This window comes from Ostrea edulis, chromosome 3 (assembly GCF_947568905.1).
Source record: "Ostrea edulis chromosome 3, xbOstEdul1.1, whole genome shotgun sequence".
Classification (NCBI taxonomy): Eukaryota; Metazoa; Mollusca; class Bivalvia; order Ostreida; family Ostreidae; genus Ostrea; species Ostrea edulis.
This window is the reverse complement of record NC_079166.1, coordinates 47,327,198-47,345,903: the sequence shown is the minus strand read 5'-3', so window position 1 is coordinate 47,345,903 and position 18,706 is coordinate 47,327,198. Positions and strand designations below refer to the sequence as shown.

The 18,706-nt window shown below is 34.4% G+C and overlaps 1 protein-coding gene and 1 long non-coding RNA gene across 3 annotated transcripts in view; one reads left to right on the top strand and one right to left on the bottom strand.

Annotated features, from left to right (window-relative positions):
• LOC125677203 (uncharacterized) overlaps positions 1–15,256 on the top strand; it is a 61,599-nt gene extending 46,343 nt beyond the window's left edge. Inside the window, exons 6-7 of one of the 2 annotated variants that reach the window (XM_056157987.1) lie at positions 3,990–4,088; positions 13,299–15,256. Coding sequence is in view for 1 of the 2 variants with exons in the window: in XM_056157986.1 (XP_056013961.1) it covers positions 13,329–14,108 (780 nt within the window). In the remaining variant the exon portion in view is untranslated. Of the gene's footprint in view, positions 1–3,989; positions 4,089–9,150; positions 9,275–13,298 lie in introns of those variants that run through there. The other variant, XM_056157986.1, reaches the window with a different exon arrangement.
• LOC130052591 (uncharacterized) lies at positions 8,088–8,700 on the bottom strand. Its single transcript, XR_008800937.1, has 2 exons — positions 8,400–8,700; positions 8,088–8,174 (listed from the first exon to the last, which is right to left on the bottom strand). It is a non-coding gene; the product is annotated as an uncharacterized LOC130052591 (long non-coding RNA).
• Positions 15,257–18,706: the final 3,450 nt, after the last annotated feature.

Below are 18,706 nucleotides of genomic sequence, written 5' to 3'. Positions count from 1 at the left end.
TATACCATACAACTTACTAATAAAATTAGTTTTACCCCTTATTAGGGGATGGTATATGATATAAGACCCCCCCCCCCCCTCCTACTATTATTATTACAGACAAAATTACCATGCAGTTTCTGTGCAGATTCAAGTTTGTTAAAATCATGCCCCCACCCCCCACCCACACACACACAATAGGGGATCAAAGTTTTACATAATAATGTGTAGGAAAAATCTTTGAATTTTTTTTTCTCAAAAACTACTGGGCCAGGAAAGTAGAAATTTACATGAAAGCTTTCTGACATAGTGCAGATTCAAGTTTGTGAAAATCATGGTCCCCGGGGGTAAGATGAGGCGACAATAGGGTATCAAAGTTTTACATACAAACATATAAGGAAAATCTTTAAAAATCTTCTTCTCAACAACCACTCGTGACCCCTGGTGTTAGGATGTACTCTGAATGAAAATTATACAGAGGCATTTCAGAAAGGTACGATAAGGGATGAAATAAAGGGTAAAATAAAGGGTACTGATACAGCTAAGGTGTGTAATAAAGGGTGCGTGCCTGTGTTCATATCAGGGATGCACAAATATATAATAATTAAAGTGATTTGAATTATTTAAACTTACGAATGATAATTCATTGACAGTTAGTTGTCAAAATATGTTTGTTTCCCAGAGTGTTTTGAAAGTTTTTATGTTCATTGCTTATTAGTGAATTATTTTATTCATAAAATTTCAAAAATGTTTAAAATTGTGTTTGCAAATTATTGTCCGAGAAATATAGTTGCCCAAACAATGAGAAAAGTGTTACTCGTGAGTTAGAGTAAAAGTCCAGTATGTCTTTTTTAATATTGAAAATAACCAAATCTATTATTTCAAATCAATAGTTTAAAAGCATTTTGTTGCTGAGAAATATAAACCATGTAGTATCTGAAATCAGATAATTATATATATAATGTATGTATTTTAACAAAGACTCCTCTTCTCTTTTACATCTAGCTCCTATAGCCTGCTAGTCTATACAAACCTTGTTGGGTTTTTAGCTTACCTGAGCCGAAGGCTCAAGTGAGCTTTTCTGATCAAAATTTGTCCGTTGTCTGTTGGCGACGGCATTGGCATCGTTGTAAACTTTTCACGTTTTCATCTTCTTCTCAAAAACCACTGGGCCAATTATAACCAAACTTGACCAAAAGCATCCTTGGGTAATGTTCAAATGAAGGACCATCATACCTCCTTCAAAGGGGAGATAATCACAAAAATGCAAAAATAGGGTGGGGTCATTTAAAACTCTTCTTCTCAAGAACTAATGAGCCAGAAGAGCTGATATTTACATGAAAGCTTCCTGACATAGTGCAGATTCAAGTTTGTTCAAAGCATGGCCCCCGGGGGTAGATTGGGGCCACAATAGGGGATCATAGTTTTACATGCAAATATATAGCAGGCTGTCCAGCGGCCCTAAAATTCCTAAAAATTCCTAATTTTTTTCAGTTTTGCTAAAATTCCTAAAAAAAATAAATGTAAAATTCGAGGGGAAATCCTAAAAAAGCCCTTATTTTTCATGTCAATTCCTACTTTTTTATCAGTCTTGAAAAATCAAAATGCATTCATACAAAATGTGTGTTATTAACGTAGATTGCAGTTCTTATTCAGATAATGCTGATGCAGTGAAAGACAGTTGACCTGTGGATCCATGTGTCATGCTTGTTTATTGGTTGTGACTTTGTGATAAAGAGTTGAGATTTTAGGTTATAGCCAATAATAGCTGAGACCATGGAACACTGGAATACGCCCTTCCTGTACTTACATCTTATTTGTGTGTCATGTGAGTTTCTTTATTGTCAAATTTGACAAGGTAAGTCCTTTTAAATAATTAAAACTTCCGCAATTTGGTTAAAAATTCCTAATTTTAGCCCTAATTTAGCCCTAATTTTTTAATATTTTACCCCTAAAATTTGCCCTTATTTTTTTGTCCAAGGGTGCTGGACAGCCTGATATAGGGAAAATCTTTAAAAATCATCTTCTCAAGAACCAATAAGCCAGAAGAGCTGAAATTTATATGAAAGCTTTTTGACATAGTGCAGATTTCAAGTTTATTCAAATTATGGCCCCCAGGGGTAGATTGGGGCCACAATAGGAGATCAAAGTTTTACATAGAAATATATAGGGAAAATCTTCTTCTCAAGAGCCAATGAGCCAGAAGAGCTGATATTTACATGAAGCTTCCTGACATAGTGCAGATTCAAGTTTATCCAAATCATGGCCCCAGGGGGTAGATTGGGGCCACAATTGGTGATCAAAGTTTTACATAGAAATATATAGGGAAAATCTTTAAAAATCATCTTCTCAAGAACCAATGAGCCAGAAGAGCTGAGATTTATTAAAAGCTTCCTGACATAGTGTAGATTCAAGTTTGTTAAATCATGGCCCCCGGGGGTAGATTGGGGCCACAATAGGGGATCAAAGTTCTACATGGGAAATTGGGATTAAATAGAAAAAACCTTTAAAAATCATCCTCTCAAGAACCAGTGGGTCAGAGGAGCTGAGATTTACATAGTGCAGATTCAAGTTTGTAAAAATCATGGCCTCCAGGGGTAGGTTGGGGCCACAATACGGACTAAGGTTTTACATGCAAATATATATGGAAAGTCTTCAGATATGGGCCAAGGTAACTCAGGTGAGCGATGTGGCCCTTGGGACTCTTGTTTTTTGTGTTTTTTTTTTTTTGTTTTTTGTTTTTACAAATTTTGACCAGTCAGGCTATAAAGTTTCACAAAGTAAATGATTTTAAGGCAAATTTGAGAGTGTTAAATGGGTGAATATTTCCTATACATGTGTATATGTATATTATGTTTGGGGCGAGATCAAAAGTTCAATGTCGGGCAAAACACTAAATTCACATAGTTTTCACCAAGACCCCCACCCCACCCCACCCTACCCCACCCCCCTTTAAAACGAAATATGATGAAACTAATACGCAAGATCGCGACTACTTTTTCTGTCTTGGTTTTAAATTTTACTTTCCCCTTTCAAAGTCTCGCGAGACCCAGAGTATGTGGGAATTTGGGCATGTTGGTAAATAATACCAGTTCCTGCAACTTTTGTCGTGATCGATTCACTGCATTTTAACAATGGTGTACTATCATTGCATTGCAGTAGACTGTGTAGTAATGATTCAAGAAAGAAACGTAATACGCAGAAATATCCACAACTGATATATTTTTATGGAAATGTGGTGGATTTTTTCCCACTGCTGTTAGCCAGGAAATTCCCAAAGCTGAGAAGAGCTTGCGTCAAAATATATAGCTTCGCGAGCTAAATTCAGAAGTTCATTTTTCCTGTATCCAGACGTTTTTACACACCTTTCATTTCAAAATGCTTTTAATTGTGGAAAGCACATGGAGGTTAAATCGTCTTCCGATGCCATGTTTTGAATAAACAAAAAATGCCCAAGATCGAGACGCTTTTCCGGACTTCTTTACAAGAGAGTTCCGCTAGCACTAGCTCGGTATTTACGATCTTGCGTATTGTCAAGTAAGAAGATACGATTATAGGTGACGCACTGTATACATGTACCCTTTCTACTTTTTATTCACAAATGAAAGTGTTTATCAAAACTATATAAAGTTCATTAAAATGTAATGTCATTACAGTATGTGGTTTTTAACAGTGACTTGTCTTTTTTCATTTTTCACTTATTTATAAGTGTAATTGATGCCAAATGACAGAAAGTTACGGGATATTTTATCGCTCCTTAATGATCTCCCTAACTATTTGAATTTAGATTTTTATCCAATATTGATCTTTTGATCTCGCCTCTTAGTCTATATGTCAGAAATATGAGACAGTGACATATCAAGTATTCTTATTAAAAGAATATATTACAGAGGATAGGGTGTTATCATATTTGAGAAAAATTCATAAGAGGGTTTAATGATCAAGAGACATGTAAGTGTCTTAGCTATATGCTAGTCCCAGTACGTACATGTAACTGAGTCTCTTTGTAGATAAGGATGCAACTCCCATGAGTCAAAAAGGAGGTTCTTGTACTGATAGCAGTGATAATATATCAATGGCAGCAGCAGTACATTTAAAACCAGTTGCAGGTATACATTTAATTGTTACATCTTAAACATCTTTCATTCATGTCTTTATATGCATGTACAGGACCTTTATTACAACTGTGACAGTGACAAGCAAATTTTTGGGGGATATACTAGCTGGGTTCACCTTCTCTGTCCACCTGTAAACGTAATTTAAATTGTCCAGATCGTACATGTATCTTTAACATGTACGTAATCAACGAAGAGATTTGATTAAAACTTTGTTCATGTCTTATATGGATGATGAAGGTGTGCGCCTGCTATTTTGATAGAGATTTAACATTTATGGTAGTTTTTTTTTTTAACTTTATGGACTTAGCCATTTAGTTTCAGATTTTGTAATGGCATGTTCTCTTAAAGAGATCACAGTAACTGCATAAGTTTAGGAGAGGGTATGATGGAATCATTGTGTCAGTTTGTCTTGTCCATCCGTCTTTCTGCAAGAACTTTAATCTTGGCCATAAATTTAAAGCTTTGAGCTTGCAGGGCTTTCATGTTTGGCATGTGGACCTTATGACCTCCACTTTGGAGTTTGACTTACTTCAGATTTTTTTTTTTCAACACACATTCTGTATATATATATTTCATAGTATATCTTTATAATATGATATAGTGTTTAGGTATTTCAGAGAGAGAGAGAGAGAGAGAGAGAAAGAAAGAAAGAGAGATCGAGCTAAGGAAAAATTTGGTTCCATCTGATCCAAAGGGCATCAAATTTTTTAGTACATGTACCACTATTATTGTAAGAAATATTTTTTTGTGTTTCATAGAAGAACTTTAAAAATGATATATTGCAAATTGCACACTCAAAGTTTTAGGTCACCTGAGTAAACTCGGGTGACCTATTGCAATTGTTGTCGTCCGTCGTGCGTTAACAATTAAAACATTTTTAATATCTTCTTGATAACTAACAATCCAATTCTTCTCAAAGAACAAGGGACGTTATTGGCCAAAATTCGCTGTGCTTCAAAAGCCGATTATATTTTGCAGGTAGAAAGGTGATCATTTTCTGGTTTCATTCATATACTTGTTGCTGATATTGAGAAAATAACTTTACAATATTGCATTGTTAACTCTGATGCTGTTTTCCGATGGTCGCTTTTTCAGCACAACATCATCGACCTTATAGGATTTACAGCCCCCCGATTCTTCTAGAATATTTTTATAAAAGTTACAATTTTAACTTTTTATATAAAAATACGCATTGAGATCAAAGACTATTAAAAATTGGCATGCTATGGAAAATACATTATGCATTTACATGTAACATTATCGTGTTCATCAAGGCTCGAAATTAGCGAGAAATACTCGCAAATTGCGAGTAGATTTGAAAAATAGCGAGTAAAAATTGTGGACACTCGCAAATCTTAGCGAGTGGGGATTTACAAACCATGATCATATTGTATCCGTTTTAAGCTGCGATGCGCCATTCGCTTTTCTTAAACTTGCACTCAAAATCATACAAACGCTTACATGAACGAATGATTTCAACAACTGTTTCTATCCGGATTTTCTTTTATGATTATTTAAGAAACTCGGCGTCAAATAAATGCTTTAGAGGTCGGACATCGCATTATAATGAAAAATATAGACCTGTTTACTTATAGGGGTGATTAAATTGACTTGGTAAAACAAATTCTGATTTCTTGTTAGATAAATGAATAACAAAAAGCTCATACTTGGAATTCAAGTCTTCCGGTAGTTAATTTAATCAGAATTTTCTATCTACATTAATTCATTTTCATACTGAGGTCGGGTTGCAGTCACGGCACAAGTACACTGCTCACTGTGTAGGGGATTACCAAAAACAAAAACAAAAAAAAATCATGGGACTCGTGATCGTGCTGCTTATAAACCACGAGTCTGCGATTCACTTTGAAAAATTACTCGTGACAACCCTGACGTGGCATGAAATTGGAAGACATTGGATCTATACCTGCAGTAAACAGGTTGTGAATATTAGAGGTGCGATGGTCAAGAGACCTAAACATTGCATCATATGACATACGTAAATTAGTGTTTTGTCCAAACGATGCCTGTTGACCCACTAGGCTCAGTAATGGTGGGGAAAATCATTGATTTAAAAAAAAAATATGAAAAAAGAGCACTGCTTCATTATTTTTATTTTAGCTTGTAGGTTTTCATTTTAGCCTGTGGATCTTTTACCCACAGGCTAAAATTAGCCTGTGGAAGACAAAGTTAATTTCGACCCCTGGTTCATAGACATTCTGCAGAAGAATCTTGTGTTTAATTAGAGTGAGGAAAATAATGCATGTATTGGCCAAAAATTGTTGAGTAGAACGCAATCATATTTTCAAAGGCACTGTTCGATGTCCTATTCAAATGAATTATGGAAAATAAAATGGCTCTTGAATTTTTGTTTTTGTTTTTTGGTCATATAGTTAAAAACATCGATTGAGTCGGATAAAATTATTTGTTATATGCCATGTACACCAAGTACTATATAAGTGGTCTGCTTACATGTGTATGTAATATCAGTTACAGTACATACAAATGAAATATGTCTGCCTGCTGTGGGTATTTACAAAATATATTGAATAGAGCATGGTACATGTACTAAACGATACAAATTTAGGTTGCATAAATGGGATATCATTTTCTTGGGTACCGCAAAACACGTCAAATAATTACATGTAACTTCAGATGGTATATTTCATATAGCAAATATATTTAAAAACCTCACAAAAATGCGTCCGTGTTTGTATCTTTACATTCCCCTAAATGGTCAACAAAGAGTAGTTCCAACTCTCTCTCTCTCTCTCCATATAGTGTTCACTTCATCTTTGATAAATGAAAATTACATCAGTCGGTGGGCATGTCATTGCATGCACTGACATTCAGTCTAAATCTAGCATTGCTTAGTTTTACTGATGTAAACACATCAAATGTGTATGTATATATCTGGAACAGGTATCAGTTATTCTTCAAATGGACTCTGGGAAGTTGTTTCAGTACGTGTATAGACAATGTGGTATATTTATCTGCTATTGCCAGGCACTTAGATCATAGGGAGGGAGGGGGGGGGGGTCTCCCATGTCCCACTTTATTTTGTCAATGATCAATATCTGTTATTTTCATAAGCGAATACAGATATATTGGGTGACCCTTCCTCCCTCTCTTTCCCCCCCCCCCCCTCTTTTTTATAGTAGTTTTGAATGAGAAAATATTGAATTGGATGAGCGCTTGCCCTCTCCTCCTAATGATCATGATTTGTTATTTTCATATGCGAATAAGGATATATTAAGTGAAACACACACATACACACCCTTATATTGTTGATAGTATTATTGAATGAGAAAAAAATAGGCTTAAATTTATGAATTGGGTCCATGTATGTAGCGAAGGATGAACTGAAACAAAACACACACACACTCACCCAACGATATAAGAATTCGAAGATAAGGCAGAAAGGTATTTTTCCACTTATCCTTTAAAGATAGTTTGAAATTTAGCGAAAAAAGTAACCGACATCCCAACTTTTTAGCTCTTAATTGAGATATAACATATCAGTACTCATTTTGGCTGAAAATGAACGAAATTTGGTCCGATTTTTGTAAAAAGAAAATAAATTTGAGGTATTAAAGGTGTATGTGTGTCTTTGATTTGATTATTTTATAAATTCAATTCATATTCACGTGACCTTTAAAAACGAAAGTAGAATAATTTCCATGCCGGCCCAAACTTAACGCTTTTCAAGACAAGTAGGTTAAAATTCATGTCAAGGTCAGAAGATCAAATTTGGTACCATCAGAAAGCCTTAGTAGGTCAAAAGGTCATTAATGAGGTACTTATACATGTATATAGTTTGTATATATATTAAAAAATATTTTTTGTCACAAAGAATAAAAATGGCAAATATAAAATCCCTACCCATTTTAGTTAAAAAGTTATAACTAAGTTAAAGTTATATCAATATGCCACTTATATTTTATTACAGATCATAGGATACAAAATATTTTAACAGCAATATTATCTGCACATTTTAAAAAGTTTCACAAAAATGTGCTGTTGATTCTCTGGATAAGTTTTTGCTCACTTTCCTTTGGGAGAACATTGATGACGTACATTCTAAAAAAAATAATAATGCAATTATTTTGTGGACATGTTATATATCTATTTAAAATTAATAGAAACAGTTTGTATGATCTGTTCAAATTAAATCAGTGATTTGAAACTAATAGTGGAATTAAATTCATCCCAATTTGACCTGCTGTCAGACAAATTTAAGACATATCAGGGTCATGGACTTCCCATCCACTATACATATAGGCCTAGCAGTCTCATTGGACTTACCTAAAATGTGCATGAACTGAAGTGTCATTCTGAGTAAACTCATTTTGGAACTATATAAACATTGATCCAGGTCTGCATAGTGTAATTCTCAGAATGGCATATTAAAACCAGTCTGGTCAGTGGTCACACCATATAAATTCTGTATCTATCATGAATTATATTCTGAAAGAGAAATGAAATTGTAAATAATCAAAGGATACCAAAGACCTTCCTATAACCAAATTACAGGACCATAAATAAATATTTCTAATCACTGGTCACTTGTGCTATCAACTTAAATTTTTACTTGTCAATTGATAACTCTTACTGTTCCTTCGGACCAATCTGATTAAAATCAGCTCCTCGTATTGCGACAACATAAAAATAAAGGAGCGTGTACGAAAATGAGGCAGTTTCAGTTTATAAATACCTCGCACCCACCAGAATTATCATTTTAATATTTTCAAGTATGGAGAAAAGCACAATTTATTATATTTTATTTTGTCTCACTTGACAAGAATTCTATATAAGTTCATCATTTTTCTTAACACCCTCCCTCTCTCTTTTACTTAAAAAACTATGCTATGCTGTACATTTCAATGCACATTCGTTCTCAAATGTCAGATTGATTTGACAAATATTTCTGATTATTTTACGCCTATCTTTATGAGAGACATTGTCAATAAATATATTTACTACTCTGACAAATTGAGATCGGGTTCGAGATGTATCATAACCTGTAAGAGGCTAAATATAAAGCTTACGTCAAGCGGGCTTTATCATATGGCATTACGATAGCATCCAAGGGTAGTTCTGGTGCTCAGTAGTATAAATACGGGCATTCTGGCAATAGATCACAGTTTAATTTCGGAGCTCGACAGCAGCTAGAAGAGAAGGTACAACAATATTTAATACGGGTTTATTAATGTAATTCAGTAAACGGTGGTGAGTATACTGGTCTAGAGGATAATAATAAAGTATTTCCTCTGTTATTGCCTTATTGGTGTCGAGATTTGTCTGGTTGTTGTAGGACTTACATACTACACTAGTATCTGTCCGGTAGTGGATACAGACTAGCATATATATTAAGGTTCTAGCCTTGTTTACCCATAACTTATAGGTTTCGTTGCTATGTGTGATTAGGATTGGTAATCCTGAATACTATTTGTATATATTGACTCATTATCTTAGTTGTTCATTTTTTAAAAATACATATTCATTTATCAATTATCATACTTGCCCCAGACTAGTCCGAATCATCGAACCTAAACACGTTACACTCCTTTCCCCAAATTTAAAAGTTTTGAACCGTTTGTCTCTAATATAAAGAGGAAATATTTCTCGTATATTTCTGCCCCACATATAATATACGTATAGTTTAGTGCAATAAACAGTTTTATCCGTATCAAAAATATACAAATATTGCACAATCTAAATGTAAATTCATGGTCACACTATTTATTTTGTACGTATGTACATTAATTCTGGGAGATTATTTCCTCAGTTCAATATACTCTATCTCTATTTACAGTAAAGTGAATTGCGCAAAATCTACGTGGGAATAAACCTTTTATACTATTTAGAAGCGTTCAGGTGTCTACACGATGTACCTGTTCTACCCGTGCTGGTTGTTCAATGCATTTATCTCGACTCCTTTCGGCTTTCAGGGATGTTTTTTTTTTAAATTGCGTGTTATCCAAATGACCGTGCTTATAGACATAAATTTTGAAGTCATGCATGTGCATCTGTAAATTCTTGGCGCTAATTACTAGACTATCTTTAATTCACATGCATAATTTATACTCTTGTATTAAGAAATATAATACTAATTTGCATCTAAGTCAATATATATAATTACATGTAGCATACCGAGATAAAGCACCGATATTCACGATTTATGAAAACGCCAAGAATTCTAAATATTATAAAATACATGTTTCTAGTTTTCATGTATACATGTATCTGTACAGAATATTCAATACTGTAAACAATGAACACATGAAATTTTCTTTTGTTTGACCATCATTGTTACGTGCATTGATGTGAAATATACGATTGTTTTTATGAGAAGTATACATTCAGTATTTGGACAAAAATGAACAGATGTATTTTTATATATATTAATTCTCTACCCGATTATAAAGTAAGTACAATCGTAGGGAAAAATCCGAAATATACCGAATGAATGGACCATTTTGCGTTCACCGTGCGCTCACCGTTCAGTTTGCGTTCACCGTGTGCTCACCATTCACCAAATTGCGTTCACCATTCGCTCTGCGTGCGTTCATCGTTTGCTCTTTGTGCGTTCACCGTTCAAGTGGGAAAGTAGATCATTTCAGGGACTATTAAATGTGTGAACAATAGACATTTTTAACTTCTTGATAACTATCATTCCAATTATTTTCAAATTTGGTATGAATCATATTTGGAACAAGGGGAACATAAATTGTAAATTTCAGGATTCCTGCACCCCTGGGGCCCTAGGGACAGGGCAAAAACTGCCCAAAAATGACCAATTTTCAAAAATCTTCTTCTCAAGAACCATGCACACAAATGTAAGAAAAACTAAATACATAGTAATGTAGAACAGGAAGGTCTCTACCAAAATTGTAAATTTCATGATCCCCGGGGTAGGGGTTCTGACCCCAGGGCGGGGCCAAAGTTGTTATATAGTGTTTATGTGTAAAACACTTAAATAACATCTTCTAAATAGTGCTATTGATACTAAATTGAAAGTAAATAGATATATAGAAAGAACAGGTAGTATCAGGGTGGGGCCAAAATGGTCAGTTATTAAATGTGTGAATAAAAGAGATTTTTAACTTCTTGATAACTATCATTCCAATTCTTTTCAAATTTGGTATGAAAGATATTTGGAAGAAAGGGAAGATAAATTGTAAATTTCAGGATTCCTGATGCCTTAGGGGCAGGGCATAAACTGCCCAAAAATGACAAATTTTCAAAAACTAAATGGATAGAGCAGGTAGTCTAGCTTTTACCAAAATTGTAGATTTGAATGTCCCATGCAGAGTCAGGGTCTTGACCCCAGGGTGGGGCCAAACTTTGTATATATAGTATTTATGTGGAAGATTGCTGATACTGTAGAAAATCTAAATGCATACTTGGGAATAGCAGAAAATGATTTACAAGGAATGGTGAATTTCACAACCCAGGGTTATGACTTTAGGATGAGTCCATATTAGTCATATAGTTTGTTGTTTTAATGTTAATACACCTATATCATGTATATTATTTAAAGTCTTTCATCAGTGTATGCACTTTTGAGGGCAGTGAAGTTTTAAGAACACATCTTGTTTTATACTGTTGCTGAACATTAGAATTTAGCTTAGATATTCAGAACAGGAAATTTTTTCTAGATTTCATAGCCCATGGAAGTAGCGATACTTTTTCACTAATATTCAGGTGACCGATAAGGCCTATGGGCCTCTTGTTACATTTCAGTACATTAAATATGTTTGACCTAATAAATTTTATGAATTAAAGTTATGATTTAAGACATATACAAGAGACAGACATGCATAGCATACATGTAGTTAACAAAGTTTTGATTATAATACAATTTAGATTGATTAGAGTTATTGGTAACAATGATTGGGGACTGAAAAATATGACTGCAAATATCTCATCAGGCTAATGTAGTTCTACTTTGTCTTCCGTCTAAATCCCATGCCATCCGTTTTATTTGTCTCATTCTGCCATTTATCTCATCGAACCCAAGTTTTTCGGTGGGGAAATATTAGTATCTCACTGTCTCACAAGTGGTCATCTCAAAAGCTTACAGAAGGTAGACGCAGACTATTCTGAACGATTTATGAGGGTGATCATCGGGGAAATAACATATTTTGAATACATATTTGGTTTTGTATAAAATAATTTCATTCTAGAAGGGCAGGGGTATGTACATAAGATTTATACAAACTATCCATACTTCAGGTACCTGTGGTGGGTAGGGACTCGCTGAGCGAGGCCTTTACATTTCACTACCCATTATTTTTTTTTACTCAGAAATAAGTTAAACATTTTATGACCATGCATATAATCACTGTTTCACACTTTATCAAAAATCAACCTCTGGTTGGTCAATTTTAGGGGGAGTGCATACATCCCCCCAAAATGCCATATGGTTTCTGCATGGATCACTGGATGTGGGTGGAACTCATCTATGGTCATTGTTATTTACCTGAAATTTACATGACCAAGAGAGTAGGGTGTTGTATATAGTTTTGGTATACACAGGACATGTCTCAGGGCTGTCTGCAGAGTTTCTGTGGTCATAGTGATTGTATAATGGTTGTATTCCTAGTGGTAGCTGACACACAATCTACACCCAACCCCTCTTTCTTCTAAGTTATTGACTCAATGAATAAGTTCTTTTATAAATATTAAGCTATCATAAATTGATAATATAAATTATTTCAATAAGTTACAAATTTTAGAAATCAATGTGCAAAATATTCTTTCATTTCTGATTGTGTAATTTATAATACATGTATATATAGAGGGGGATACAATTATGTCAAAATTGCTTTGTTCAGGGTGGGTTTTTTTTAAATTTTGAATTACGAGAAAGAAGCAGTGGACAGGTCGATGCTATCAAAACTCAGGTAGATTGGGCTTCCTTAAGATCTAAAGAGGCTGGTAAGTATCGACTGTTATTGTTATCAAAACACCTCTCTGGAGTCCCTCTAGAACACAGTCTCTGCAGATGTCACTCCACCTGAGATCTATTGTTAAAAGTTTGATTGACTGGCGGCCTACCATCGATCAGGGTACAAGTAAAATTTGGGGGTGTTAACTTAAAATTGGGTCTTTATGTCCCATTTCAGCGAAATTTTATGACACATTACTTTGCCCAGATAGTTTTTGCAATGAAGGTTTAATTTGTTTCCATTTTTGCAGCATGGGAAGGAAGTACTGCTGTGTTCCAGGATGTTTAAATACATCATCAACAGTTACCCCGGAAGGCATAAAAATTGTTCTCCATCGGCTACCTATGTCAGAGAAAAAAAACCCAAACTAAAACAAGAATGGATTCGCAGGCTGAGAAATGTGCGTGCAGATTTAATTGTTAATGACAGTACTAGAGTTTGTTCAGAGCATTTCCAAGGAGAGTTTAATGACTCATCAGTACCTACTATATTTCCATCAAAGCAACCTGTAGTTGTAAAGCAAAGACGACCTGTCGTTAGACATCTTGCAGAAACTGCATGTAACACTGAAGAGGAATTTGTATTGGACGACTCCACAGACGAAACAAAAGAAAACATTGTTCCTATTGTGTCGGAAAAAAGTGAAAGTGCTCAACACCCTTCAAAATTCATACATCAAAGATGCAACACTGAACAGAGTGAAACTGAGAGTAAAGAAATCCAAGTTGGAGAACCCTCTCCAGTGATGCAAGATGCTTGTACACAAGTTTCCTTACCATATATCTCACCAGTGGATCTAAGATACAACGATGAGAAAACAAGATTTTACACCGGTTTTGTATCTTTTGCTATGTTCTGGCATTATCTGAACACACTAGTTAAACATGGTGCAGACAAACTTTATTACTGGGAAGGAGAACAAAGATGTGCTAACACACCCATACCAGCTTATCACCAAACTGATGGACACAAACCAGGGAGAAAACGTTTCCTCCGACCAGCAGATGAATTTCTTTTGGTGTGTATGAGACAAGACTGGGTCTATTGCAAGAGCATCTAGCAGATATCTTTTGTATATCTACCACAACCGTTTCTCGGATCATAAAGACTTGGACGAATTTCTTATATGACCATTGTAAAGGACTAATACCATGGCCCTCCAGAGAGCAAATAATGTGCAATCTCCCAAGTGGATTTCGTGATTACAAGAACTGTCGTATTGTTATTGATTGTACATAATTGTATACAGAGAAACCTTTTTCTCTGATTGCTCAGTGGTTAACATGGTCCGAGTACAAGCACTCCAACACTTTCAAGATTCTTATTGGTGTTCCACCGAATGGATTTGTGACTTTTGTATCTAGGCTATGGTGTGGTTATGCTTCTGATCGTCACATAGTACAACAAGATGGCCTTTTACCAAAGTTGAGCCCAGGAGACATGATAATGGCTGATAAAGGTTTCACCATTGAGGATCTTTTACCAGCTGATGTTGACCTCAACATACCACCAAGAATCCCTGGTAATAGGCAAATGACTCCCAGTGAATTCTTTAAAACTCAAGCAATAGCATCAACTCGTATTGTAGTTGAAATGAAAATGGAACAAGTGAAAAACTACCGTATCCTTGGTGGCACACTTCCACTAAATGAGGCACATCTTGCTGAACAAATGATCAATCTCCTCCCTTCTCTAATGAAATAAATTTGTCATTTGACATGCTATACTAGATACATCTTTGCCAGTAAATTAAGTTTTTAGTCATGATATTATTTGAAAAGTAAAAAAGATTAAAATATAATATTAGAATTTCTCTTTCACTTCAATAAAATATAATCTACATCTTACAATACACAATTATGAATTTTAATACTGCTGGTACATATGGTATTTTTAATCAGTATTTATCAATGTACAAACATTTAATTCATAAAATACAAGGTATATATATTCAACACACACACTCCAAGTCTTAGTCACAATAAATCAAATAATTCATTGTATAGTTTGATCATGTGCTTATACAAGATTTTTCACAACCTTGCATTTGTTAACATACACAAAATTGTATTCATTTTATAGAATTTGTGTTTATGGTTGATATACATTTTATACAATTACTATTTCTGTTGTGTTCTTCTTTTTATGTCTTGATTATGTTCAACAATACATTTATTTATACAAGTATTAAATAAAATATGAAAATTCTTTTAATAGATTGTTTACTAAACTTGCAATTTTAAGAATTATGCCAATATATGAAAATTTACTACTATATTATACATAGAACATGCCAAAAGTTTTCAAAAAGAACTCACAAATAGCCATTCTATATTTAAGAAACAACTGTCGATATAACTTGATATCAATCACAAATGTTGGCCACTAGAGTACATGGTATTCTATGTCATGTAATGTCAATAAAGTTTTAACCCCCTTTTTACTCTGAGTGAGAATAATTCTGGCACAAAAGATAGCATGTAAAACAATTTAAGTTTAGGAAGCTAAACCAATCATTAAATGATATCCGTTCAATGGATATTCCTTTTTTTTTTTTTTGTCCATACAACAAAATCTCCCCAAGGTTTTTCACTAATAGCAAGTTGTCCTTGAATCTGGAACATGTAGTTGTGGTCCGTTTTCAGTTTTAATTTGCCATCTTCCAACATGCAGTAAAAATGTTTATCTGTAACACATTCTTCAGGTAGAATGTCCCTCCATGGGTTGGCATTAGCTGTTTGTTTTTATCCATAAGGACACTTAACCTCCACATTACCTATCCCACATCTATCATAAAAAACTGTTCCATCTATATTTGCTCCTAGAAATGGAAATCTTGAATTAACAGATATACCACACAATCTTCTACAGAAACAGACCCACTGCATAATTGCTGGTGTTTCTTTGTATACTCCTTTAAAGCTTGTCTTTCATATTTGCGTCCATGTGAAATACTCTTTACATTATTTGGAATGTCATTATATCCCCTTAAATTTGAAACGAGTGCATCTGGCTCCACTTTTCTTCTTTTACATATAGCACCAAAATTTGATGCTGTCAAAATACATTTTCGGACGTCAATCCAGTTTTGATTTTAAGCTTGACCTCTTGTACCAAGTTCAACATTTTTTGACATTTTCTCACTTATTGCAATGCTGTCCATAAATTGTTTAAACTTAAGTTTGCATTCTTCAGAAGCAAGATTCACATGATCGGCATAACTAAATTCAGGAATAAATAGGTCAGTAAATAGTGAAATGTCAGCATGCCCTGATTTTAATGTCTTAAATAAAACACAGTTTGGATTTATATTCTCAAGCCCATTTAGTATGTCTATTAGGAATGCATCTGGGTTTTTACAAGCAGACGTTTGGTACACATCGGGGTAGGGTCGAATTTTTGAATTTTCAGGATTGAAAAATCTGACTTCATGTACTCTCTTCGGACTAGGTTTTCGTTGTATTGGCCTTGGCTCTTCCCATCTGCATTGTTGTGAGGTGCAGGCATTTTTGATTTTTAATACAGTAAAAAGAAGCCCTCCGACATGTGCACATAGTCCAGCCTCACCAGCCTTGCAATCACAGTAAGCAAATATTATATGTCCGGTTGATTTGGATAGGCAGCTGTAAAGCGAGCACGTGGAAGCCATTTTCCCCCTACCAACTTAAACATGACTCCGCATCGATGGTTTGCAATTTCCTTTCAGGTAACAGATATCTGAACTATCATCAACAGGGTCGTACATTATGTTGCTTACATAATTTTCATTGGAAATTTTTCTTTCTTTCTGGAAATGGCGAATTCAATTTGACATTTCTTGCAGAAACGGGGTCTTTATGAAACATGAAGAAATTTTCAACCCCCTTTTCAGACATCTGTGGCAATAAATCTTGCGTTGCTGTTTCCCATGAGGAGTCAAGCTCACTGTACTTAGAACTAAATATTTGGCGGTTCGAATATATAGAACTGGAATCACAATCGTCTGAGTCAGAATTACATGTAGTACGTAGTGTACGATAGACCCTTTTAGCCAAAATGGATTTTGATCCACTTCTTTTTAGATCCCTTTCCTGTAGCCAATTTTTCAAGTCCTTAACACACCGTTTCTCCAAATCTGCTAAACTGGAAAGGAGTTCATTTCTGTCCGTTTCATCTGAGGAATCCCTGTCACTAGACATGTCCTGTAAAAACATGTATATTTTTTTTAACAAAACACTTAAAACATATAATCATATAATTTCAGCATTTGTCAACAATGCTGTCCTTAAGGAAGCTATTGTTTCCATAAATCTAAGCACAAGACCCCTGATGAATAATTTTCATCCATGTAAGAAAAGTGTCGTATAATAATTATTTAACGTAAAAAGTCTACAAATACTAGAGGACTAGCTGTTGTCATATGAAAATAGATTTTATACTTATAAATTGAGCTTTAGTCCCTGATTTTTTTTTAAATCTCCATCTTGTATGAAATTTTATCATAAGATATCTATATAAAAAATATGACAGGTCTATCATCAATCAATATAAGATCTTCTATCAACTGTCATTTAATTTCCTTTCATTGTATTTTATCATTCCATTCCAAACAAATAATCTTTTATAATATTACACTTGGCTATGCCATTGTACTTAAGAAATTCAATATAAACTAAGCCTAGCTTAACCAAACTAATCCAAAGCTGCAGGGGAAACATGTCACCGAGCATAGGCTTCTGAATTTCTATCAATACCCGTAAGACCATTTGGGACTACTCGTAGTATAGTACTAGAGCTATACCTACACATCTTGCGCGAAATTTAGAGGTCTATGCACCGAGGGTCTGGCATTCAGTGTACAATACGTAATAATTTACATTGATAATGGTTGTTACTTATATAAATAAGGATAAAATCTAAAAATACTTACGATTATTGATAACTGTTTGCCTTTAAAAGTTGTACCTGAGGCGTTGTTTACACTAAACACTTCAATGAATTCCCCGGAAGTGAAAAATGGGTATAAAGTAAAACCCGGAGCGGACTCTGATAACCGAGATTCCGGGGTGTTGTGGAAGAGAGGCATTGAAGAGAACAAGAATTGAATTAATGCGCACATTAAATCAATTATTGCTCTCATGAAATAAATTAATACGCGCATCAATTCAATTATTGCTCTCATCAATTGATTTAATGCGCGCATCAATTCAATTATTGCTCTCATCAATTGATTTAATGCGCTCATTATATCAATTATTGCTCTCTCCAATTGAATTGTAGCACGCATCAATTCAATTGTTGATATCATTAATTCACTTGAAGAGATCATTAATTCAATTAAAGCGCGCATTAATTCAGCTAAAGAATTAATGCAATCACCAATTCAATAAAATATGCGCGCAATAATTCAGAATTGAAGATATCATTAATTATTTGAAGAGATCTTTAATTAAATTGTTGCGCACATCAAATAAATTGATGATATCTTCAAATAATTGAAGATATCTTCAAGTAACTTGTAGCAGTTGAAGGTAGCAGCCAAATTCCAGCTAACTTGCATGAAGTTAACTAATTGATAATGAACTAACAATTTTGCAGTAAAGCAGAGACTTCTCAACAAGGATATACTGAGTGTTAGATTAGTGAGAAAGAGGTGAGAAGGTGTATTGTTTTAAGGAA